This window comes from Callionymus lyra, chromosome 2 (genome assembly GCF_982586985.1).
Source record: "Callionymus lyra chromosome 2, fCalLyr1.hap1.1, whole genome shotgun sequence".
NCBI lineage: Eukaryota > Metazoa > Chordata > Actinopteri > Syngnathiformes > Callionymidae > Callionymus > Callionymus lyra.
This window is the reverse complement of record NC_141819.1, coordinates 25,684,741-25,712,153: the sequence shown is the minus strand read 5'-3', so window position 1 is coordinate 25,712,153 and position 27,413 is coordinate 25,684,741. Positions and strand designations below refer to the sequence as shown.

General features: G+C 37.8%; 1 protein-coding gene across 13 annotated transcripts in view; it reads left to right on the top strand.

Annotated features, from left to right (window-relative positions):
* Nucleotides 1-27,413, top strand: part of cacna1g (calcium channel, voltage-dependent, T type, alpha 1G subunit) — a 192,043-nt gene that overhangs the window by 147,722 nt on the left and 16,908 nt on the right. For 6 of the 13 annotated variants that reach the window (XM_087784342.1, XM_087784345.1, XM_087784344.1 and 3 more), the window contains 9 exons: nt 960-1,144; nt 8,341-8,467; nt 9,014-9,139; nt 9,234-9,323; nt 10,780-10,972; nt 12,267-12,317; nt 22,083-22,234; nt 23,273-23,382; nt 25,951-26,084. In XM_087784342.1, coding sequence (XP_087640468.1) covers nt 960-1,144; nt 8,341-8,467; nt 9,014-9,139; nt 9,234-9,323; nt 10,780-10,972; nt 12,267-12,317; nt 22,083-22,234; nt 23,273-23,382; nt 25,951-26,084 — 1,168 coding nt within the window. Of the gene's footprint in view, nt 1-959; nt 1,145-8,340; nt 8,468-9,013; nt 9,140-9,233; nt 9,324-10,779; nt 10,994-12,266; nt 12,318-22,082; nt 22,235-23,272; nt 23,383-25,950; nt 26,085-27,413 lie in introns of all 13 variants that reach the window. The other 7 variants (XM_087784348.1, XM_087784340.1, XM_087784346.1 and 4 more) reach the window with 5 other exon arrangements.

Below are 27,413 nucleotides of genomic sequence, written 5' to 3'. Positions count from 1 at the left end.
TGTTCTATTAAGTTAATGCTTTTTTTCATTTCTTTAGCTCAGGGCCCTTCACAACAGCATATAGAGGGGCCCCTGGGGAAATCACGTTCCTGGATTTGACTCGGTCAAATTCTACACAAGCAGTCGATGTAAAAATAATACAAAGCAATTATTAAAATATGTTTGAAAGGAAAAACATCACATCAATTTTCTTACAAAACCAGTCAAATGAGAACTCCCAAATTTGAGCTACAAACTAACAACGCTAATTTTAAAACCATGGAACTGTTTGTCTGTGTATCTGTCAACAATCTAGATAATTTATTTCCCCCTTTTTATCTCCTGGTCTTCTTTGAGATTGAAGGCTTTCTAAGGGTGGACAGTTTATAATAATTCTTTGGAATAAAATAGATTTATTTATGCCGAGAGATGTGTTTGAAGTGCATGAAACGTGTCAGACATGGGTATCTGCATGTGGTGCTTATGGTATGAAAACTTGCAGGAGCTAACTAGATTAAGACTTTCATCGCTCATCCACTCCACGATCACCTCTACTGCAACAACGTCTTTATTATTGCATAAAGCAAATAAAAGTTGTTTTCAACCGTATGGACTGATTAAATCAAGTTCTAGCAAAGGATAAAAAAGAATTGCCATTATTTTTCCAGCATGCAAATAGCTTCATGTGCAGAATGTGTGATGAGTGGGAGCCTATAGAATCATAAATGAGGTCTGAAAAACTCTGCGGCACTTTGTGATCCTCGCCTCAAGTAAACACTAGCTCGAAAAAATAAGTCAATAGTCTGAGCTCATGGGATTCGCTGCTAAACTACCGCGAAGGGAGATTTATAGCAAACAAAATCAAAGCCACTGAAAACCAAAGCAAATGTTTAGCTATAATTGCGGTCTCATTGTTATTCTTGTTTAATTTAAGCGTATGTAAACTTGATCATTAATCCACTGCTCGTGTGTTCGTCTAGATCGTTGCCCAGGGTTGGTGTTTTGGCAACAAGGCGTACCTGAGGAGCAGCTGGAACGTCCTGGATGGAATGTTGGTGATGATCTCAGTTATCGACATCTTGGTTTCGCTCATCTCCAACTCTGGGACAAAGATTTTGGGGATGTTGCGAGTTCTCCGGCTGCTGAGGACGCTGAGGCCCTTACGGTGAGTGACGCTTCAGTTCAAAGACGTGCTTTTCTTCTTTCATTGATTTCAATGAGTTGCATCAGGATTGTTCAAGGTGGGTCACACTTCAAAAGGATTAAAAACTGCTGTTTATTCAAATTGTTTCTGAGCAGGAGAGTAATAAGACAGTCATTGCGTAGCTCAGCAGTTCACTTTTCTTCCTCACACCCACACTAAAGCATTGTCATCATATGAATATTCATTGACATTTGAGGAAGGAGGATGAGTTATAATGAATTAATCTTCACCATATTCACCTTTAGGCTGATCTGACTTCTCTTAATGTTGCTTTTGATGTCATTTTCTTGCATAACAAAGTCAAATTTAACCGTTCTAATTCGTCTATCTTGAACTTCTGTGACTTAAAGGGAAGACAATGTGCAAAGACTTGAATTAACCAGGACAAAAAAGGCAACACATTTTTACAAGCTTGAATCTTGAACACCAACGTCACTATCAACACACACTATGAGAGTGTGACTTGTTTTTTGTAATACATTTCCTTTTGATTGAATAAAATGATTGCGATTTTATTGGATAATCATAATTAATCCCTCCTAAACTCTAGCTCTTGACCCTGGTTTGGCTAAACTGAAATATTTCCAAGTAGGAAGCGAACAAAGATGGATTCAAAACCATGGTTAGGTACAAGACGGTTGACGTCATAAATACCAATATGGCCATTTCGTATACAATCTTTGTAATAATCAACATTCTTCCATCATCACATGAAGAGGAACATCCAGCCACTAACAGGCACCTATTGGCCAACTATCGACACCTTTTACACTGATGACGCACTTTACTTTTTCAATACACCCACTCTACTTGTGGGTCACCAGGATAAACAAGATGTCCTCCCATGACTTATACTCATGCCTAACAAAGCCCTAAGAAAGTGGACCACGGACCTCATTTCACATGTTCAGAACAGAATAATAAAGACTTTTTGCCACCATGGTCATATATGGTCATTGTAAATCCAGATCAAGTGGTTGTTTCTTGTCCCATTATCAACATTACCTGTGTTTTATTAAAATATGTTCGGATTTTGTATCTTTATTTAGAAGGATGAACTTAACCTTAAGCTTGTTGGATGTGATTACAGTATAACCTCTAGGAGCTAGTAAGTAATAGGTTAATGAAGCAGTGTCTGATCTAAACAGCCCTATAGGTGGCGCCCTCCGTTTGAATTTTAGGTTTCAATATAAAAGCTGTTACAAGCATTAGGTTACATTACTTTGTTATTACAGGCCTTCAATTCAAATTAAAGATAGGAGGAATAAAAAATAGCCTCAATAAGAAAAGCAAAAGTAGAAAAATATTAAGGATTACATTTTTTATTTGACTCTAATGTATTTAAATCGGTATACATTGCATTTAAATACTCTTAATAACATCACGAAAAAAAATACCGGAAAGAAGGATACTGTTTCATGAAGCATCAATAACACATGACTTCTACAGGCCTTTTGTCTGATTAGCTTAAAGGAAAAATTCAAATTAGTGATGTTGTTTTAACATGGTGAGATTGCTGCTCTTAATCCTGCCTCAATCTTTATAAAGTAGCAGCTACATATCCAAGCTACACAGCATAAGCAGCAGATTGACAACCAATTGAAAAATATGCTTATCATGTTCATGCGATATATAACCATTTTGAATAAATAAAATGTTGTTTACCGTTCCAGAAACCCACTCGGCACCTAAACACACATGTAGTTTGGCTAACAAGCACCTTAATCGATTGAATCAATGTTGCTCTATCGTAATTTGATTGTGGGGTTTAAAGAAAAGAACCGGGCCGAAAATAATTAACTTTTTTAATTAGCTCTCATTCAAGCAGCCACTTATAATTTGAACCTGGTTTTAAAGCGCCTGAATCCTCGCTCAGCCCCTTTAATCCAGGAGGGCAGTGAGGTTGAAGCTCCATTAATATCCAAGAGGGGGAAGTTTCCGGATGAGATAAAGAAATCTGCAGCAATTACAGGGAAGATTGAGCGCGTGTGGGGCGGACGTATTCACGGGAGAATAAGAAAACACTTAAGTGAGTGGTAGAGAGAGAATAGAGATTAAGCTGCGGCACTGAGAGGGAGGAAGGGCATAAATATGCAAAAGGGTCTTGTTTTTTACCCCCCCTCCTATCATAACTCGATAACCGTTTTTGAATTCTAAAATCTGCTTTTCCTCCATATTTACCAGGAGGCAGAATGCAGCTGTGTCATCCACAATGTGAAACGCTTCTGTGCCAGTTTCAATAGAAGCTTGTTGTCACCACAGTCCAATTGTGGGAGACTTGTGCTCACGTAGTGTTTGAATTAAATATGAGCTTGTTTGTGTTTCCCCCTCCGGCAGCACAGTGCACCATCCGCACTGGCGACATCGCAACTGCTGACAATGACTCTAAGAAATAATCAATCACAGGCATTTATCTGCTTGTGGGTTCAAAATATTTGGTTTGCTGCTTAAGCAGCTGTTTTTATGCTGCGGTGTCAAGTGTGTCGGTGCTATAACGTGTCATCACATGTACATCCACCATCTCACTTATGAGTGGCTCCTTACTAGAACTAGGTTGGACCCGATTTGTCAAATACACACAACATGGTTTGCATTCCATCAAAACTAGGTTCAAGATTTGATTGAGATGATTAAAGTCTTTCTCATGTGCAAAACACACGAGATAAAGTAGCCTTGTTTGGCTGGAAGTACCATCAAAAGATGAAGTCATGAAGGGATGCTCAGCCACAACACTCAGGTGGGTTTAACTTAACTTAAACTAATGTTAAATTGGTACTAAGAGGCCTAAATGAAAAACAAATGTCCCTCACACGGTTGAATCAGCAGCCTGCTAAATGGTTTCCTCTGTTATTCACAACAAATTCAAATGATACCAATGGAATTCTTATTGTCCTGTCCTGCATCGGTGTGCAGATCCTTCACCATATGGACTAGTTCAAGAGTTTGGGGGTTTTGTTAATGACTGAGAGAAAAGATGGAGCATGAGAGCAGAACAGTACGACACAGTACCTTCAGTCATGAGGTCTTTGGATATATCGTCGAGAACGTTTTCCTTTTCTATCCATGTCCGTTCTACTCTCATCCATGGTTGCCAACTTTGATTTGTGACCAAAAGAAAACAATCGTTTTTCTATGGCTTCCTTAGGGAGGAGAACTCGGAAACGTTGGTTTCTTGCTTTTTCCCAGACGAGCTAGAAGTGGTTTCTAGGAAGAAGAAAGTCTGAAGCTCTTTTCTCCGACTGTTGCAACTTTTGGATTAACAACAGAAGAACCTTTTTTTTTTTTCCTTGCTCAAATGTGTTGTCCCAGATTTAGGATGAGTAATCAATGAAACATAGTAAGGTGCTGAATTTTTTTTAAATTATTATTTCGTTTTTTGTTATGTATACTGTATATAGATTCATATTTTGTATTATTGTTTCATTATATTTTTGGTTTTTATTGTCGTATTATGATTTTTCTTAAAGTGCTGCACTGTATATTTGATATTTTGTTGCTGTGACAACACAAATCTCCCAATTGTAGGACTCATAAAGGATTATCTTATCTTGTTTTAACTAAAAGTAACAATTGGAATATAGGATTGAAAGTAAAATAATCTTTAAATGTATTGATTTACACATTTGTAGGTGAACAAGCAGGTTGGAAGATGAATCACTCCCTACATTTATGCATTAAGTAATAAGTAACACTTTCATTCTCGACGGATCATCGGTGTAGCACAGGTGCGTTCTTCCTCTATGCATCACCTGCATCCATCCATTCATCAAACCTACGCCTCCGAGGCTGAAGTTTAACCTTTCAGAAAGGAGGAGTTAAGGCTCGGTGTCAGCGAATGGCAGGTTGATGTAATTTACCGCCTACTTATTATCGATAAACCAGCTGCTGCCCGACCGTCCCTCCAGAACATCCTTCTTCTCGCCGTGATCGTTACATGTCGCACCATTGCTGGCGTCGATGCAGTTGATCGGGTGAACCTCGGGACAGATGTGTTAGTTCACGCTGACGGTTCACCCCAGTCACCTCTGTTTCCGATGACGTTTAGTGGTGATGCATTTAAAAAAAACAACTCTTATTTCTTTAGTTTAACATCTCTGATTGACACTAATGCAGTGATGGTAAAAAGCTGAAGAGAAAAAAAGAGATTATTTCAGCAGCGTAAAGAAGCAACTTTGAAACAAAAAAAATGATATTCACCATTTCTCGTCTTATCTCGTCCCAATCTCCCTTAATTACTCGCAGCTTTCCCACCGCGGGAGCACGCCTGCCACTTGCTGCCCTACTTGTTGTCCTCTCCTTTGCAGCTGGCATCATCCCTGCACACACACACACACACAAAACAAGCACATGCTGTGAAGTCATTTCAAATTATGCGCCAAAGGTAGATGAGAAGAAATTCGTTTCCTCAGGCATATATTCTGCCGAACTCCTTATCTTCCTCTCACTCCTGGTGTCATATGCAAATAAATGTTGTTAAAGCGAGCCCGTCGCAGTATGTGTCCCTGACAGCCTCGTAAACCGACTCTCCTGCCCCATCCCTGCCCTCTATTATTCAGCCAATTTACTTGAGAGGATGCTTGAAGTCATAAAGAAGGAAAGCCAGTGGAGGAGGATGATGGTAATCATCGCACAACCTCTGTGGCGTCGTTGTTGTTGGGCGGTTAATCTCACAACCCAAAAGTTAGAGACATAGAGACATTTTTACTGGGCAAGAAGAAACCAACTTGAACTTTTATTTTTAAAAGGGAATAAATAGTTTGACAGTAAGTCCAATGCAGATAGATATATTGTCTAAACCAGACCTGGGTAGAGTGCCACCCGGGACCCACATGCAGCCCTTTCACTGTATTTATGTGGCCCTCATCAGGTCAAAGATCATCTGGAAACTACCAACTTTTTTTTGTGTTTATTTATTTCTAGTCTCTAAATAGGCCTATAGAGTTTGGTTTTAGCACTTTTTTGTCAACTTTGGTTTTTTACTTTCGTATTTCAAAGAGATTTTATAAAATAACAATATATATATATATATATATATATATATATATATTTAAAAGCAGCATTAAATTCAAGATTATTATAGTTTTAGAATATTGAGCTTGATTTTAATACTTGATTTTATACATTTCAGTCCTTTATTGTGTTGCTTGATGACCTCTCAACAGACACTGTTTAAAATTTGGAAATTTAATTGGCCACAAATGGTCTATAGAAAGCCTTTTTTATTCATTTGCATGGGAATTTTCTGAAAAACATATATTGATCACTATCACTTATACAAGTAGAGCTAGAGACAGTGCTGCACTTTTTAACACTCCAGAGAGACTCCAGTGGAATGTGTATATTTCTATCACGACAGATGGGAGAGAAAAATTGTACTATATAAAGCTTCTTGTAACCTTTGATCTTTAAATGATGGCAGTGCAGGATATGGTACGTATTGGTGATGGGTTTACGAGGCATCATGATACAGTGTCTTCATTTAAAAAGGCCACCAGATGGCTCTCTCAGTTTGAAAGTGATGCCAGGATTCATTAAATAAGTAGATCAAAGCCAAAGATCAGAAAACGGGGAGTACCATCCAGTTGCACCAAGAGACTCTATCATGAACCCTCGTCAGCTGTTTCATGAGACCTCATCACCCAAATACAAATGCTTCATGGCGGACTCTCCAGAGCGGTACAATTTTAAAATACACATATGAGTGTATCAGGCTGAAATAGTAGAAAGAGAGGCTGGAAGTTTTTCCAACTGTTGCATCAGGAAAAAGAGCTCTCTTCAAACTTGGACTCTGTTTAAAATGTGAGCTCCATGCATGATTGATTTTGACACCATGTCCAGGGGACAGGTCTTTGTGAGAACACGTCATGTTTGTTCAAGGCATCGTGACATCGCGAGCAGGGATTTTGCAGACGATTCTGCGATAAATGTTAAACGACTGTCCTCTCGAGGTTTTTTACTCCGCTGATCCTAAACTGGGTCACAGGAGGCTGCAGCCCATAACCATCCATAATTATGCCGGAGATGAAGAGGGGCTCACTCTGGACAGGCTTCCAGCTCACTGCAGTGTTCAGACTCACACACAGGTTTCATAATGAATCATCACCCTAAGCTGCATTTCAAATACTGATTTAAAATAATTTTTAATAATACATTTCGTAGAAAAAACATCATCTCACAATGAATATGTTTTACCATCTCTTCGCTTAGGAGACCCTCACAGTCTCTGCGTACTCCTGCTCCCCAGGGGTCAGACACAGTACTGCAGATCACAACAGCTCTCCAGGTACAAACCGATGGAGGGGAGCTTTCGGCTCATTATTCTCTGATCAGGGCTATTGATCAGTGGCCTTGTTGAGTCCCGGCTCCTTATTAGCTCATGGCCCCTCTTTTAATGTGCTATTGACAGAACTGTCACTCAACCAGGTGTGCGGGAGGGTTGGAAACATACCGTTCATAGTAAAGCAGGTCCACAAAGAACAACCAGTTGACACGTCGACTCATTCCACATCATTCTCTGTATCAACTCATGCAAGATTTGATTCTGAGGGATTATATCTAAACATACATATGTGTTCACCAATCCTGGAGGAAAGGGAATTTGTTTTTAATCTTTTTAATCTTCATTTTGCTAAAGAAGGCGAAGGAGCTTGATAACTATTAGAAAGGGAATATAAAAGGGAAATAGAAACAGACTCATTGTAAATCATCAATTCTACCAACAGTAAAAATGGAAACAAAGGAAACAAATATTTTAACATACAAAAAAAGTTTAAACAAGGACAGAGCCAACTCTCCAGGATTGACGTGACCGAGGTGACGCTTGCTGGTAATGGTGTTTTTATGTACATGTAAGTTCAGGTAAAGTGCAAAACTAAGTGATCTACAGACTCTTTGTTGTCCTTGTCAGACTGTCTCCTCCCTAATTGGGTATTTATTTGACAGTAACAAAAGACAGGTTCAGGGGAATGACATCAAAAAGTTTTTTTGGAAAGCAGTCAATTTATTTTTTAGTGAGCAAAGTTTAATGCTTCTACATGAAACATGTGTATTCTGAGGGTTTAGTTAGAGTGTAATGAAATGGCCAAAAGCATCTTGAATCTGGGAGTGGCGTCAGAATTGACTGCGGCATATTAATGATGTTTTCAACATTTTTGCAGTGTGATCAGTCGAGCCCCTGGGCTTAAACTGGTGGTAGAAACCTTGATGTCTTCACTGAAGCCCATCGGCAACATCGTTGTGATCTGCTGCGCCTTCTTCATCATCTTTGGCATCCTGGGAGTGCAGGTGAGAAATGGAGAGTCAGATATTTGGGTGAAAACGTGTTATTTTTTTGCCTTCAACTTGTAAAATAAATTCCTTTTGTTGGCTAAATTTAAACTTTTAAACTTCCAATTATTTTGAATAAAAATCTGCATGTATGATCAATATTTAATTCAATGATTGTTCTTGCATAAACAATAGAAAAGACAGAAGATTGATATTAAAAACAGTTTATAGTCAATCTTTGTTTCATTTTTATCGCACAGCAGAACTAATTAAACAAAGAGCACCAGTGGATAAAAACATAAATAACTTCTCAGTTTTAGGGACTATTTTTAAACCAGCAAAATATAAACATACTTTAATTAAAGGAAGTTATAAAGCTAGAGTTATAACTGACATCATTTGCTGGGAACACTGTGAATTATCATGTCCCCTAAATAAAATAAAAAAAATCATAAGTGATACCAAAAATAAAAGATTAAATATCACGAGCCAAAGCTAATATTTTTTAGGCTCAAGGTCATGTTGAGTAAATTATGGAGCTTTTTTTATTTGTTTTCTCTGCAGCTCTTCAAGGGGAAGTTCTTTGTCTGTCAAGGAGAGGACGTGAGGAACATCACCAATAGATCTGACTGTTCGCAAGCCAGCTACAAATGGGTCAGACACAAGTACAACTTCGACAACCTTGGACAGGTGCGAGACCATAAAAATGAAGCTCGAATAAATATTTGCTGCAAATTTTAACGACTTTTCCCAATAATGACTTTGGCTTTCATCTCCTTGTCAGGCCCTGATGTCTCTGTTTGTTCTGGCGTCCAAAGACGGCTGGGTGGACATTATGTACGACGGACTCGACGCTGTTGGAGTTGATCAACAGGTATCTTCAGAAAGGCAGGGAGTTGTGGGTTGATTTTTGTTGATGGTGTCGTACAAGCTAATGAACCGAAGGAATTGTTGTCAATTTAGGAATACTTCAAGCAATCTGGCATGAACCAACATTTGAAACAAATGGATTCAATTGTATTAGCAAACATGATTTAACAAGTTACAAATACATGTTTTCATTGTTTTGTTTTTTTAAAATAAAGAGGCTATTGTCAATATTAATGACACAAGTTTATATTTGCCAACCTAGACGCTTGTTTATTCTATTCTCTGATTTAGGATGGATCATCTCCTGCTGTTTTTCAGCCTCTCCCATTTATTTCAGCATTTGATTTTATCCATTGTTGTTCACTTATTTTGGGAGATTTTCTCAACTGTCACATCCATAGACATCGTGTATCTATTGTCCATTGTTGTAGCTATTTTAACATATTTGTATACTCTGGAACCAATGTGGTTATTCATTTTTTCCCCCCAATATTTTTAGAACAAGTTATTTCTTCTTGGGAGGAGAAAGTTACTTAAACCCAGAAGTGCAAACTGTCAAACGAAGTTCGTCCCTCAATCAAACAATAATCCAAAATGAAAACAACAGAACTAAATGCATATGGGCAAAAACAAAAGAAAGACAATTAAGACAAGCATGGAACTTACTCAGATGGCACTGAAAACAGACAAAAAACTCACATGAGGAACAAAAAGATCAGACAGGGAAATAGAAAAATCTACAGAAGCGAGGGAAAGAGAAGGGAAAACAGCCAATTAATAAGTCTAGCTGCAAGCACCTGCCACTGTCAAGGGAGCGGTGGGGGGGGCACACAAAATGCATCAAAAACTGCAAATAAGTCAACAAAATAAAATGTAGCCACCAGGAAACATGACACGAAATGTGTCACCAGAAATTGGGAAATTTAAGAGGGTGTTTTATTTGAGAAATAGATAGATAGATAGATAGAACAAAGTATCAGGAGAGGACTTTAGAAGAAAAGAGTTTATTCCAAGATACATTTTTAGTGCATTGCATAGACTGTCTGCCCTCTAGTTCTATATGCAAAAATATGCAGTATTTACATCTTCAAATTGGTGTGCATCTGGCAGAGCCTTTTAAAATGCCAGCCAAATGATGGGTTCTTGAACTTTTTGAAGTAGTATCCTTATATTCAGAGGCAACTAGATGGAACTTTGTGTGATAATAAATAAAGCTTTTCTATCATTTTGAAGACCCTTGACTGAGCTTCACAAGAACATCACTAGCTGTATCAACCCCAGTTCTGATCTGGAATAACTTCTTCTAAATACATGAAATTTAACTAAACTTAAAGTTTTTTGTTTTTTTGTGTGTTTTTTTTATGAAACTGCTATTTTGAAAAATATCACTTTTTTAATAAGAATATATCTCCATCCAATTGTCGAGATTTGCCAACCGCCATCTGTCGTGTGTGTTTCAGCCAAAAATGAACTACAACCCGTGGATGCTGCTCTACTTCATCTCCTTCCTGCTGATCGTCGCCTTCTTTGTGCTCAACATGTTCGTGGGGGTGGTGGTGGAGAACTTCCACAAGTGCCGGCGCCACCAGGAGGCCGAGGAGGCCAAACGCAGGGAGGAGAAGAGACAGAAACGCATGGAGAAAAAGAGAAGGAGTAAGGAGAAGGAGCTGGCTGGTCGGTAGTCTTTCCACATCTTTCTGAGTCCTGCTTGATTTGAGCCTGAGCCTTTATTTTATCTTTTCTTTTGCCTTTTAAGTTGGTTTGGCCGACTTTAGAGGAACGGAAATAGTGATTTAGAACCGACAGTAGTCGCTACTCTGCGGTAGAACGTCTCCCCAAATCCCCAGACCACACTGCTGTCTTTAGTTGCAGTGTGGCGGTCAACTCTCCTGACACTGCAGATGGATTAAGGCTTCTCCTGAAATCTAGCGTAAAATTGATCAAGCTGTATTTTTAGACAAGCCCTCCCGATCAATCTGTGTGCAGTGTGAGATCGATTGACCACTTTATTTGGGATTCCTCCAAACGCCCCCCCCCACGCTCCTTTTTTGACTGGTCTACCGTAGACATCTTTGAGCATGCTCAGTGAGTGCTGACGGACAGCACTTGCATGTCGGTGGGTACACAGAGCTAGAGGGAGGGGGAGTTAATAGATATTATGGACAATATAAACACCCCCTCCCTTCCCCTCTTCTGCATGTGTGTAGGTACAGCCGTGGGGGCAGGAGTAGATTCAGTTTAAATAGAGAGACTTTTCCCATTAGTTCTGCAGGAACTCTGATAGAGCCGCCCACTTGTTGTAGGAACCATCGGCGCAGATAGTACGTCTGTGTTGCCCTGCCCAACGGCTGTATAGGATTTGTTGGCGTTTTTGAGGTGTTTTAAATTCCTCCACTAGCTCCTGCACTAACAAATAAAACAAATCTGGGTTTTATGGGATAAGATTTTATCTTAGTGGGATTTTTAACTTCTTGGTCTAGTCAGGAGCAGTGGACTTTCATTTCTTTTGGAACGTTTATATTTAATGGAATTTAGATGAAATTTTTCAGGAGGCATCTACCAAGTACCTGCACTCAAAACCTCGCACACAAAAGACACTATAGCGCTGACGTTGCGATACACAAGTTAGATAGTTTGATCAGGTAGGCGGATCAGTACCCGTGGGACTATAAACTCTGTGCAAAACTCCTCCCTTTTCTTTTCCAACTTTCGTTTTGGCTTTTCTACAACGGTATGAAAACAAATACCCTAAAAAGAACTGGACTCAGAATTACTGGAAAGACGAATACACATGAGCTCATAACCAGCTTTAACTTTCACCGCTTCCTTCTAGCCTTACTCCATCCCTCTTTCCCACTTTCACTCTCTTTGACTCTCTGATTCCAACTTCCGTCCTTGTGCTCTCTTCTGCTGCTTCCCACTGACTAACAACGTCTCATTCCTCTAGATTTAATGGTTCCAGGGGTGAGTTGGGCCCTCTCTGACGGCACATTGAAAGGTACAGAGTTTCCAGCATGTTTGTTCTTTCCCTCAAACTCCACCACCGCCACCGACCACCACCACCCAGCATTGGTGGCCAAGGTTCTGATTTCAATGATCACGGGAGGTAGGGCCCCATCCCGCGCGCCCGCCCTCCTGCCTCCCTCCCATCAGTCCTCAGTCCGCTGGACATGCTATTTCTTTTCCTCTTTGTGGTGGCTTTGTCTCTCTCAGCACTTCCACGCCGTCCGCGACTCATCCACTGTCCACTGCACCTCCACATCTCAGACAGCAGGACAGCATTATGAATATATCGGCGCGGAATTTAGGTTTGTTTAGAGGATCGAAGAAAGGCATTTTTTCAGGTTGTTATTAAGTTACACAGTCACAGTTAATATTTGTCTTTTGTATTATTTTTATATACTTTAACAACTTAAATAATATTAATTTTAACCATCACATGTAGTCAGATGAAGACAGTTTTCATCAACTGCTTCTAATGACTGTGTTGAAGTGCTTTTGAGCAGTAAACATTGATTTGTGACCTGGAGATAATGTCACAAGGGTTGTTGATTTAGGGTCCTTGGATAGAAAAGACAAATATTAAAGAGTAACAACAGCAAAATGCTCAGTTGAGGTTGATGAGTAATTGAAACAATAATATTAGTTTTTAACATAGGTATGGCCATATCAATTCAAAAATATTGTCGTTTACAAAATGACAATTTCTAGTGAATATACAGATGAAAAGTACGAAGGTATTTGGATGTTTTAAAGTGTTTAGTTTTGGACGAAGACTGGTGAGCATTAGCATAGACATATCATTTTGCCTACAACTCCAAAAAAGAAATGGATTACTTTGAAATTAATCGCCACCCTCCGAAGTATATTTTTAACTCAAAAGTGTTTCGCTTATTCACTGTTTAAGTCGGAATCAGAATCAGAAACTTGAATTGCTAGTGTTGCACGCAGCATATGCTTTTTGTGGTGTCAGTACATAATAAAAGAATAAAATAAAATAAGCAATAAAAAAAAATGACCAATCTACAAGGCGGCCATTCTGCGAGCATGGATTCATCAAATAACACTTTGGAGAGGATAAGGATATTTTCCTATTAAATATTTACAGTGTTATGAAAAAGTTTGGGCACCCCTGTACATTTTCATGATTTTCCTTTATAAATCATTGGTTGTTTGGATAAAAAAAATCCAGTTAAATATATCTTATAGGAGACAAACATGGTGATATTTGAGAAGTGAAATAAAGTTTATATGATTTACAGAAAGTGTGTATAGTTTCCAATTAGGGTCTGGATTCTGGTGGAAGGTATTTTGGACCATTCTTCTTTACAGATCCTCTCCAGTTCAGTCAGTTTTGATGGTTTCCGAGCATGGACCGCCGCTTTAAATCACACCATACATTTTCAATAATATTCAGGTCTGGGGTCTGAGATGGCCATTCCAAAGCAATATATTTCTTCCTCTGCATGAACGCCTTAGTAGATTTTGAGCAGTGTTTGGGATCATTGTCTTGTTGAAAGATCCAGCCCCGGCGCAACTTCAACTTTGTTACTGATTCCTGGACATTGTTCTCCAGAATCTGCTGATATTGAGAGGAATCCATGCGCCCCTCAACTTTAACAAGATTCCCCGTCCCTGCACTGGCCACACAACCCCACAGCATGATGGAACCACCACCAAATTTGGCCCCGTTTGTGGCATGTGCAGAGAAAAGGCTTTTTCCGCATTACTCTTCCATAAAGCATCTCCTTGTTTAAACTGCGCTGAACAGTTGAACGATGCACAGTGACACCATCTGCAGCAAGTTGATGTTGCAGGTCTTTGGAGCTGGTCTGTGGGTTGACTGTGACTGTTCTCACCATCCTGCGCCTCTGTTTATCTGAGATTTTCCTTGGTCTGCCACTCCGGGCCTTAACTAGAACTGTGCCTGTGGTCTTCCATTTCCTCACAATGTTCCTCACAGTTTAAACTGAGAGCCTAAATCTCTGAGATAGCTTTCTATATCCTTCCCCTAAACCATGATGTTGAACAATCATTGTTTTCAGGTCATTTGAGAGTTGTTTTGAGGCTCCCATGTTGCCACTCTTCAGAGAAGATACAAAGAGGAGAAACACTTACAATTGGCCTCCTTAAATACCCTTTCTCATGATTGGACTCACCTGTGTATGGAGGTCAAGGGTCACTGAGGTTACCAAACCAATTTTGAGTTCCAGTAATTAGTGCTAAAGTTATTAAAATCAATACGATATAAGAGTGCCTACATTTATGCACATGCCTAATTTTGTTTGAATAATTCTTGCACACTTTCTGTAAATCATATAAACTTTATTTCACTTCTCAAATATCACTGTGTTTGTCTCCTATAAGATATATTTAACTGGAATTTTTTATCCAAACAACCAATGATTTATAAAGGAAAATCATGAAAATGTACAGGGGTGCCCAAACTTTTTCATTCCACTGTATTTGTAATTCCAATACAGCTTCACTGGACTTGTGTTAAGATGCTTTACAAAAACCCAACTACATAAAAACAAATATGCCATCTTGAATGAGCATATCAGCTGAACCTCATCTGAAAAAGACCACCTGCCTCCTTTAAAGGGCATCATACACCGGAAACTTAATCAAGAAAATTAGGTTTTATGAGTTTGTGCTTGATTAAAAGGACATCCTCTGCCAAATTATGTTAATTTCCCTAAAGTTAACTCAACCTCTAATGGCCCGAGAGTTGTAACTTACAATAACTGTTTGGCAAAGAAGAACACATTCAATTTTCATAGTAAAATAAATGACTTTGTTTGTTTGATTATTTTTCTAGGTCTGCTTGTACCTGCTTAATGTCTCACCGTAGTTAATGATTGTGTTTTATGAAGCCTTAATCCTGTTAAAATCCACCTGAAACACTGCAACCCTTGTTAATGCATTTGTTTCAGTGCGTGGGTGTTCACCTTGAAGGCTGCAGAAGGTTGTCTCGTATTTAAAAACCGTACAGAGCCGACCATGTTTCAGCACAAACTGTGTCCGTCCTTTGTTCAGAGGCCAATCTGGACCTAATGACAGATTAACTTGTAAAGACTGGGCACAAAGCTTGCAGCAGTGCAAGTTGTTATTAAGCAACGTCGCAGCACGCTTCTCTCAGCAGTGGGTTCTTGTTGTGTGCAAAGGTCACTTCTGGGATGCCTGATGTGAGAAACATGTGTTGAGTTGCCAAGGCTGTTTCCATAGCAATAGAGTTTATGTACGGCTTTAATATGCATCTAATCCATGCGAGGAAAGAACAATGAACATTTTACAGTTTTATCGTCAAAGATATGGTGGTACTCTCTCTGTCTGTTAGAAAGAATTAGTGAAAGTTTCTGTTTTTGTTTACCCTCTTGTGAAGACGGTAAAGGGCAACAAATGTGTTGATCTAAGTTTGTCTTAAAAATATCTTGGACCTCTATTGTATCCTCAGTATGTGTTTGTACAAAACTCTCTTTTCATGAAATCTTGTTTACCACAACCACGCCCACTCCGCATCAAGGATGGTCACACAGCGTTATCTATCCCAGAAGTCTCCACCTCCAAGGAACTCGTTGTATAAACAAAGCAGGCGTGATAACAGCTGGCTGAAGGAGGAGTAAAGCCATTATTATGTCATAATTGACTCTGCTCTCATAACCTCTCGTTCGCTGAGATTTGTGACGGAGTATAACTTTATAAAGGGACTTACTGCATCTTGGAGAGGAAGACCAACATTTGTAAGTAGTCCATAATTATGTGCTCTTCCAAAAACAAGGTTTACGTTTCGAAGTCTTGGAAACCTACTCTGATCTATGTAGAGTGCTGGTGACTGCAGAATGGTAGCAGTGGTATGTGGTCGAGGTTGCGATGTTGCAATCCATCTACATGGCATTTGCTACCAGTCCCATTTGCTACCAGTTCCAAGTACGTAGGAGAATGAACGTCTAAGTACAACAGTTGCTGCCAACCTTCCTATATCCATCAAAGCGACTGTTAATATTCCACTAGGTTTCACTATTTACATTTTGAGCCAATGGGGTTGGGAACACATCGGCCTACCACACAGAGAATGTACATTGCATTAGCTTAAGGCCTGTTAGTAAGCCGCAAATCTCCGTGTCACTAAAAGGGGTTAAACAAATCCGTTGATGTTTCGTCTTTGATGTTGCGTGGCAACTGAAGAAAACAGTTGGAGGACCAACAAGCTTTATTTTCTTATTTTACAACACATTATTTCTCAACACGGATAGAAAAGCTTGGAAGTTTTGTATGTTTGTCTTGACTTTCTTTTAATATTTTGCTTTTTTTTTGTTATGGGACCATGATTTTTTTGATTTGGGGGGAAATAAATAAAGGTTTTGGAGCCACTGCTCTTTGTGTTTATCTAACAAATCCCTACACATTTTTTAACAAAGAATAAAGCATATTTAAGTAATGCAGACATTCTATATTGTAGTGCTCAATTAAATCGATTTTTTTTTTTTTTAAGAATTCATTACAAAGACTGATGGCAACTCAAATTGCATGAGGGGAAAATCAAACACACCTTATATATTTATTTGAGAAAATTAGTAGAACGTAACATAATCTGCAAATATTTCACACATTAACGTTAGATTACTTGTGTTCAATAAAGTCAAGACGTCAGCACAGTTGCTTGCTTAAACAGGCATGATGCGTCTTTTTTGGTTTAGATTATTAGTTTTCTCCAATGTTTAGATTTTTTTTAACAAGTAGTTTTTTTCACTAATTTAGATTTCTCATGTATTTTATCTTATCTTATTTTATCTATTTTGCCCTTTTCTCTTATTGTATAAATTGTAAAATATAAATATGTGGTAACTAGTGTTTTGGTTATACAGTATACAAAAATAAGGTATTTTCTCTTTATAACATATTTTATTATGTATACTGTATACATTTCTTTTTTTTAAATACCTTTTCACCATTTACATTTTAACGGTATCTTTTTCCTTTCTGTGATAAACCTTTCGCTGTCTGTTGGAATTCATGAATAGGAATGGAAATTTTGGGCATTTATCTTATCTTAAAATATTGAAGTTATATCTGGGTTTCAAATCTCCTTAATAAGGCATTTTAATTAAAAGCTCATTAAGCTGTTAACTAGCTTCCATCAGCTGTACTTTGTGTTCTCGCCTTCACTCCCGCCGCTTGAATCAACATTCAAATCCCCATTTCAGTCGGTCCATTCTGCTCAAGTATGACTCAGAAAGAGGTGTGTCAGTCCACCATGCAAACCAGCAAAATGTGTGTTTGTTAAACTGTATGCAGATAAGTGTGTACTCATCATGTTTTTCTTTGCCTCTTTACTTTTGTGCTACTCTGTTCCCCTCCGGTTTCAGTCAGTCCTGTTACTTCTCATCCCCATTTTTTCTTTCTCAGCCTGTGTTCCTCAGTAGGTGCAAGCAGCAGAGCATCCAGTTTCTTTACTCTTTCCTGATTTGCCCGAGAATCTGTGTTTGTCAAATTTTGAAATTGGGCTACGAGTCAATGAAGGCTGAATCATCATTCCTTGCAGACACAGAGTCTCGAGGTTGAGAACTTAAGCATTCGCCATGAAGGTCGGAGGCATAAAGCAGCTGCTGCATCCACAAATTATAAATCTTCCACCTGTCAAAATTTAGACGTCTCTTGCCAACATTTCCATCATTTCCTTTCAACTCAAAGGGCATCGTAGCTGCTTTTACCGCCACAGTCCTGCTGATTTTGTTTCCTTTTTTTCTTTTTCCAAAGCCATTCTTTTTGCCATCATGAATTAAGCAAAAGTCAGGGCTTGATTCACATGGATTTATTGTAACTCAGTTTCATAGCCTAAGACTTGACTGGGATATTTACTCATTTATTTTCTTATTAACAGCCAATTCTTGTCGGGGCAGCTCTCTCTTGGCTTTGATTTTTTTTACTCCACCTGTCGGCTCACAGTCCTGACTGAAGTAAAGGAAGGTTAAGTTTTCCATCTTTATTTAAGTGCTGAGGAAAACCACTAAAGACATATGGCTGACCCTATCAGCCTCCATCTTAGAATGACTACAATGAATTCAATAAATCTTGATACGATTTAACCTGACTTGCTTTCACATGAGGAAGCTCGAAAATTGTCAAAGCTTTCCTCTCTCAATTCAAGGAGACTGGAATATGCATTCTTTTATCTACTATCCTCCTTGTTTCAGACAGAATTGGCTGCCTACAGACTTCAATCTACCATTAAATGATGTGGACAAGGATGGTTCTTTCCTAATTTGTAGCAAAGACACAAGACGTCTCTTTCCTGTGACTTGTGATTGTTGACATGAGCATCAGAAATGTGTCAATGGTCCCTTTAAGTTAATTTTTTGGACTACTACTGAGCCTTTGCAAAGTTTCAGCAACCATTAAAAAAAGATCTCCATCACACCAATTCATTGAGGTTTCATGGCTCCTTGAAACTGGTTCTCCACTATAAAGTTTCAAGTCACAAAACCTTTCAACACACCTCCACCTGATCACCACATATCGGGCCCCCTCAGGACCTCTGTTTTCCAGATCCATACACCACATGTTCAACTCAACAAGTTATTCTTACATCCTGTGCTGTTCAGATCCATTAGTGCAGCCACAATTGAAAGTTTTCATACTTCCCATAGAAAGCCTCCTCAGAAATGTATCAGTTATGTTTTTGAGAGTGGATGTGTCCAAAAGCAACTCCAGCGTCAAGGTGACCTTTTTATCCTTTTGCAATAAAGGTAAATATGGTTGACATAGGTGAGGATCTTTGGCTACTGGTGTTGCTCTTGGAATGGGAATGGTTTGCATCCTAATGTTTTTCAAACAATGTTTATATTCTGACAAGAGGGATTTGGATCTTTGTAAAGTCTGTAGACATTAAAATGAACTTTGAGATGAAGACTTATCAATAATCAAAACGTTCTACTTTGATTCAACCACAATCATTCAAACCTAGAACAAAAGAAAGATACTCAAACATACCGACCAAATTTGACTTGATTGACTTGATACAACAAGTTTGTGTTGCTGTCAAACATCGTGCTGAATGGAAAGAGACCATGATGCTGAAATCTATTGTAAGATAGAGACAGTTGTCTTGGGAAATCCCCAAATTTCCTTTCTAGAGCCATGATAGTTGGCCACAGCTGAAGTATTCTTAGATGTTATTGGGGAAATTTGGTGACCTTTTAAGTGGTCCCTACAACCAGATGGTTTTGTTCTGTAAATTCTCTACGAATTGGAATCTAAGGAGCAGTTTTACGTCTGCTAAGTTTCCCACTGAGTCCGAAGTATATGATTTATCTTGAACTTTGGAGAAGAACTTTCACCACCTGCCATCAATCCTGACCTCAGACTTTCTGCGACTATTGTACAAAGTAATTTAAATTACATTCATATAATCGCCATCTTCGAGAGTATTGCTTTCTTCATCTGAAAACTTTAGTGTGATGACACTTCCAAGTCACACTCACTTGTTTAGGCTTCATGAAGCAGTATTTTTTTCTTTTCAGAGCCAACTAGGTGGCGCTATCTGTTGCTTTGTTATTGCAACCCCACATCAATTTTAAACACAGACATTGTAAATAATTCTCTATTAGGAATTGCTTTGATTACTGCTGAGGTATATCATCTCACAATTCAAATCAAACCTTTCAAGAACACCTTGTTATTGGTAGTTGAATAAGAACAGAGATCCAAATCCCAGTCAAATGTTCCTGACAGGTCAAGTGAAGAGTGTTTTAAGGTTCATACACATGGATGCAGATGGAGAGAGAAGGTACCATGGTGCACATGTAAAGATTTATTTTTTCATGGGAGAAGTACCACATTTTACATCAGTAAAGGTTGGAGATGGTAGTAATAACATGGCAGGATGTCAATAGAAGTTAAAATCTAACTTGATAATGGAGAAACTATTCTAGTCTCATTTGACCTCTGGACCAAATGTATTCCCTCTTGTATAGGATATATAGTGCTATTGTGGCAGAAAAAAATAATTATCCCACCATCCCGTAGTCTTACGATCATCCATTATTGAATTAAAAAATATATAAGAGTGCTATTTCAAGACACTTTACAGTTTAAGTAAGACTATATTGAAGTAAAGAAAAACAGATCAAAGTGAAGCAAAAATGACTGAACTACCGTGTCACAGTGGTGAGGAAAAACTTCCTTTTAGAAGTCAGAATCCTGAGCAGAACCAGACTCAGTGTTGACGGCCTCCTGCTGTAGCCAGATTATTGAATAATGATGCTAGTTAATTGTTTTGCAGAAAAATAATCTAATATAATAGTTTATCTTAATTATTTCCAGTACAAATAATAAACCATGTTTGCTAGCAATAATAATAAAAAGTAGTAAAAAGACAAAGTTTAGCTACTTTTATCTGGTGCAGATATCTTACTGCACCTGCAAACTTCCGCGTAGATATAACATCTGCACACCTAAAGATGATGGAGGACGATGTTAAGAATTCCCAGTGAATGAAGCAGCTGTTGCTACAATAAGTGACCCCAATTCAATAGCAGCTGGTTACACCACGTTCTTCATCACTGTCTCCTCAGCAAGCCTTTGTGGTGGATTGTCTAGAGGCAATGAAAGCAAAAAAAGAAGAGCTTCTTGCTAGAAAAAGCAGCAGCCAAAACTTCTATCAAGCTCTAATGAATTCCATTTGAAATTCAAAAAAAAAATTGGCTGCCCTTTTCCCTGTTTTTGTTCCAAATGTATTCAAGAGTGCGTCTCTTTTTGGCCACATCAGTAAATGAAAAATTGCTTCTCAAACAAGATGACCCAAAAAAGTGAGCCAGCCCCATTTACTTGGTGGCACTTTAGAAAATCCAAACCCCTGTCAAAGACTCTCACTGTTTAACTATCAATTATCTTTAAATCCACTGTTGGCACATGCATTTTCATGATTTATCTAAAGAAATTTTCTATTTATTTAAATATTATTTCACCAAAAATATTTGATTAAGACATATATAGTAGTAATGATTAAGTTGTATTCTAATAAATTGTGATGTTTGAAATCAATCAGCCATAGCCTGAAATGTATTTTTGAAGAAAAAGACACACAAAAACTGTTTCAGCAGCGATTGTTGCTCCGCAGCAACAGCCTCTATGCACCTGTTGTCTCTACAGATGAATCCAAGCAAAAATATATATTTCACAGCTATATTTAAAACCCAGCCCAGGTTGGCGCTTCCGCTTAGTCAGCGACTTTGTTTCTGATGTATGAGTGTGAATTTTAGGTTACCCACTTGGTACAGCCGTGCGTATTGTTGGGAATCTTTCAGACACTTCAGTTGCAGCTGCTTACCAGAGGTCGTTTGACATAGGGGAGGAAGTCTCCCCAAAACACTGAGAACTTATAGTGAATATTTTAGTTTGTTACTTCCACCCTTCCTCGGCCTAGATCTGCTTCCTCACTGATGTATGAATGTGGAGAGAAGCTTCCTCCCATGTAAAAATGAATCCTCAAACAAAATAGTATGTATATATATATACAGTATGTATATATATATGTACAACTTGATGTTATTTCTTGTCTCAAATGTATATCAATCACTCGTTTCTCGGATGCATCTGCTTTGGTGACTCCAATCTCGACAATTTGTGAGGTTTTCCTTTCGCATTTCCCCCTATCTCACTTTATGAACTCCACCCCCACCCCCCTTTCGTCTCCCTCAACCCCACTCCACACACCTCAAACCCCACCCCACCCCCCCCGCCAATCCCCCCCTTCCAACAGAAGCTCAGAGTAAACCGTACTACTCCGATTACTCCCCCACTCGTCTCCTCATCCACAAGATGTGCACCAGCCACTACTTGGATCTGTTCATCACCATCGTCATTGGCCTCAACGTCATCACCATGTCCATGGAGCACTACCAGCAGCCCAAGGTAAGATTTCGATAGGGTTGCTTGGGGAGTCGGTTTGGGTCAGATGTTGATATTCATTTATTTACAAAGAAATAAAATTAAGTAATGTAGATCTTCAGACCGGTGTGTTGGTCCTGGGACTTGGTTGTTCTCTTGTCTATTTGTTGTATTGGTCTTGACTTTGTCTAGAGAGGCTTTGGTGTTGTTAGTGTCTCGTTCTTGACTACAGGTCTAGCAAGATCTACTGAAACTAGAAAAACAAAAAACACAAGTCAGAAGCTTGAGACAAAAAAATAAGACCAGAAGAAAGTAAGTAAGAAAGTAAGTAAAGGTTATTTGTAAAGCGCCTTTCTAGACCAACGTCACAAAGAGCTCTAACAATCAAAGACAATACACAGTTAAAATATATACTTTAAAAGGCCAAAACAAGGAACAATGTTAAGAAAAATACCTGAAAAAATACACTATTAAGTATATTAAAAAGGAAATTGGATAGTAACTAAGGGCAACAATGAACAAGTCGATTTTATATGTTGCATTAGTTGTGTTGTTTAAATGTAAATAAATGTTTAAAGTACCTGGTTTGTTGAAAATATGTTCATTCGAACGGCACCATTTTCGACAAAAAGTATGTTGTCGTTGCTGTTAGTTGACAGTAACATTGTGTGTTTGGTCATTACATTTGAGTCAAAAAAAGAAAATGAGATTGAAAAGTATAAAAAACATATGAGAAAGTTAGCAAGAAGCTAACTAAGGAGGCAACTTAGCCAAAGACATCTTGGTTGTTATCAGTATAATTTCTGTATGAAAGTATTAACTACCGCATTAACCTAAACAAACAAAAACACAAATGAAATAACATGTAAAGTTGCATCAAAGAAAAGTTTCAATTAGAAGGTTATATAGTTTTGCTATATATTTTCACAGGTTAAAAAAAAAGCTTAAAATGAATGGTTGGAAAATTGATACTGATGATAATTGATGTTGTGCGGCAGTGTTGACACATCATCCAAATGTTATTTAGAGTTTGACAACTTTTCTTTCTGTTCTTGTTCACAGGAATTGGACGAAGCGCTTAAGATATGTAACTACGTCTTCACTCTCATTTTTGTTTTGGAGACCGTCTTCAAGCTTGTGGCTTTTGGCTTCCGACGCTTTTTCAAAGACAAGTGAGTAGAAAAAAACGACACGGTAATCTGAATTCAGATCTCGAGTCAAGTCATATCAGCCTGAAAATGTGCCTGTATCTGCTAAGATTAACAGGATTTACCACTCCTAGAAACACAGCAGTCTCGTGGAAAAGCTGAGGCAGCTTTCAGAGGAATGAAATTAAGGTTTTTATAAAGTCCTCAAGTGGACGCTTTTGAGTGAAGCCTGCATGAATACAAACAGTCTCATTAAAGACTCGTAAAAAAAAGCACACAGCCTCAGATGATTTCATTGCTTTGAAATCTTTGGCTTTCCTCGTCGAAACCACACAATAACGCCTCACATCACACTATCAGGAATTCACTCACAAACACACAAATCTTAGCAGTAGCTTGTCGGGCCAGAAATGACCACCAATGGCTCCACCGTGTCCATTTTGTTTGCCAGAGAACGTTACTTCATACTTTTTTTGGGAAGTGCACACACTCACCGCAACAGTTGATCCATTTGAATGTTAAAATACTTTTACTTTTGATGTTTGGAGAAACCCATTCTATCTTTTTTTTAGTCTTTAATCAGCAACAATAGAGCAGCTTTGTTTCCTACAATCAATGGACATTAATTATGTAGTAACTCATGTGAGTAACAGATGGAGAGGAAAACTAAAGGAGAACTTAAGTGGTTATTCTCAAGAAAACATGGACAATAGATATCAGTTCTCAAATTAAACTCTTATGGTGTATTTTTCTTCATTATATCGGTACAAAAAAAAATCTATACCTTTAGTTGTATCAGACATTCAAAGACACAAGACTTCTATTATCATTTATTTCAATGACTGTATATATCACCGTCACTGTGACCTTTGACTGTAAAACGTGGGCCTGACTATCTCTAAATTCCCTCTTTATCCAGGTTTTTTTTCAACCCCATCCTGAGTAGTGGCCCTAGAATCTCAATCATACCTGGTCATTGTGCGGCCCCATTGTCCCTTGACTGTATTTGTGTGGCCCTGAGGTCGAAGTGTGTCTAATACGACTAATACGCGCATACTAGTGTCTAAATACGACTATAGGGTTTATGTTTTAGTAGTTTGTTTCTTTATTTTGTCATTGTTGTCAGTGTTTATTGACCCCCAGAAAATGTAGTGGTATAAAATACAATATAATTGTATTTTTTACATATTTAGCTTGATAATGTTGTGTGACTTTATACTTTTGCTTCACTATTAAATGTTTTTTTTAATATTTACCTTAGAGTAGCTCCACATAGGGAGTGAAGGCAATGAGTCAGAGAAGCATAACTACGTTTAGCATAATCAGTATTTCAGCTAATATAAACTCTTTGGTAAAGAAACAAAATATGCCAAAACCTAAAAAGATTGAATTAAAATACTAGTATTTCTATTTGTTTTGTTGCTAAGTACACAAACACATCATAAAAATAGGCCAAATCCCAAACAATATTTTTCTTTTAAATCAAAGTTGCCATTAGCTACATCTGGCATCGACGCCTTTAAACTTGCTAACCAGTTGGGTTAAGTTGTACTAGCATCATATCAATTTGCAACATTAAACCTGTATGGACTTCCAAGCTGTGTGTGATTCACTAAAGAGGATTAAAGTAAATATAAAATATGATATATATTTGGGAATAAAAAAAAAGCTTTGTCGTGTAATAAAAATGCTTTTATACTTTTTGCCTTGTTTATTTTTGCTTGATGGTCCCTTAAAACACACACTGTTTGAAATGTGGTCCCTGAGAAAAAAAATCATTGATTTTAATGAAAATTCTGTTGAGACATCATTGAAACATGAATCTTCATGAAGCTTCAAACTTCCCATCACTATCTATAGAAGTCAAAAACGGAATCTCATCAAACTCAATTATAAAGATAAGTGTCATCCACAAAAGTTGCCCCTTATTGGCTCTTACATTATAAGAAAGTAAAGCATGAAAGTGACTATTTAGGGGCTACATATCGAACCCCAAAAAAGGAAACATTGTTATAACTACAGAGGTTTTACAGATGATTTAAGTGTTTATGATAATCATGCCTGTCATGTTTAAAAACATATTTTTGCGTCCAACTATGACCTTCAAATTTTGAAATGTAACTTTATCTACAAGCACATTATGGTTGAAAAACCTCTTTGGAACTGACCACAATAAGTCTGATACACACTTATTAAGTTACTAACTTTCCTGTTGACAATATGATGAAAGGATTGTTCTATTAGATCAAATGTGTTCTAAGGTTGTGACTCTCTTTCATTTGCTGAAAGAAACTGATGATTCAGGCGATAAAAGTCGACGTGCTAGTAAACAAACTTGCATAATAATTTTGCTGTGTCATGAAAGTTTGCCAGGTCATGAATGTTTTCATTTTTAATAGCACATCCGACAACGAATAAACAGTTTTCAGAGTCTGGGTGAGAATCAGGTCATCAGATCCTCCATCACTTTTATTTTGCACAAATCAAATGAGTCATGAAGGAGAGTCTAATGATTTTCTCCAGCTCGTTGGAGGTTTCACTGATCTGAGTGTATGGTTGTGTGCTTGTGTGTGTTTGTGTGTGTGTGTGTAGGTGGAACCAGCTGGATCTGGCCATTGTGCTGCTGTCCATCATGGGCATCACTCTGGAGGAGATCGAGGTCAACGCTTCACTGCCCATCAACCCCACCATCATTCGCATCATGAGAGTATTGAGGATTGCACGAGGTACACACACACCTACCATGAACACAAACACACAAATTTGAGACCCCAATGTTTGTTGGTTATAGTATTATTGTTGTTGTTAAAATTATGAACTAATGTGTTTATAAAATTGTGTCTTAAATAGATCTTGGACCTTTATTGTATCATCAGTATGTGTCTGTTTGTACAAAACTCTCTTTTCATTCAAATAGTTACATTAGAAAATGTGCTTAAGCCCCGCCCACTGAAAATATTTTTCGTTCTAGAGGTGAAATCTTCTTTATCTTTATCTTCTTCCTGTTATAAGTCAATAATCGAAGTTTGTCACCACACATCATTAATCCCGGAGGTCTGCACCTCCAAGGGACTTGTTGTATAAACAAAGTGGAGCGTGATTACAGCTGGAGGAGGAGTGAAGCCATTATTACATCAAAATGGACTCTGCTCTTGTAACCTTTTGTTCGCTGAGATTCCAGACGGGGGAGAACTTTATAAAGTAATACGTTTAAAACATTGTCATGATGAGAGACTTACTGCATCTTGGAGAGGAAGACTTCAACATTTGAAACATATGTGAGTCGGGTTTTTACATTAGTTGACCTTTACACAATATTTTTTCTTGACCTTTTTGGAGAGACCACAAACTTCTTTATTTTATAATGTTTAAAGTAATAAAATATATAAATGTATAATAAAATCAAAATAATAGAAAAAAGTAATTTAAATAATATTTTCGTAATTATTTGTTTAAAAGTGTTCATCGTCGAATAGACCAAAAAGAGGTTAAAAAGTACATGTTCAAATATAAAAAAAATATCCTCGACGATTTTCCAAATATGAATGAAGCTGTTCTGGAAGAAGAGGAAATATACGTAGTTATTATCTCTTTATCAGAAAATAGAAAATCTACACTTTCAGTTACATTTTTTAGGATTTTTCATGGTCATTTAAGCTTTTTAAGATTTTTCTCCTGGTGAATTTACAGTTTATTTTTCATAGATTTGGTTATAATTATTTGGTAAACAGAGCATTCTTTATTACATTTTTTCTTTCTAAAAATATTGATATACTAAACAATCTAAATGTATCAGTCATTCAAAATTTTAAATATACATCTTCTGCTAAACTTAAGGTGTCAAACTTTCTCTTAACTTCCAAGACTATGCCATGCACACCTCAAGATAATTTACCATATGAATAAATAACATAGATGTTTTGTCAGTTTCATGATACATCAGAGCACTAAAGGAATGTATCAGTACAATGGAAAGATGTATTGAGGAAATAAATGAGCAAAGAAAGAGGGTGATTAATAACATCTGACCTGGAAATAGATTACCATCCGGTGGC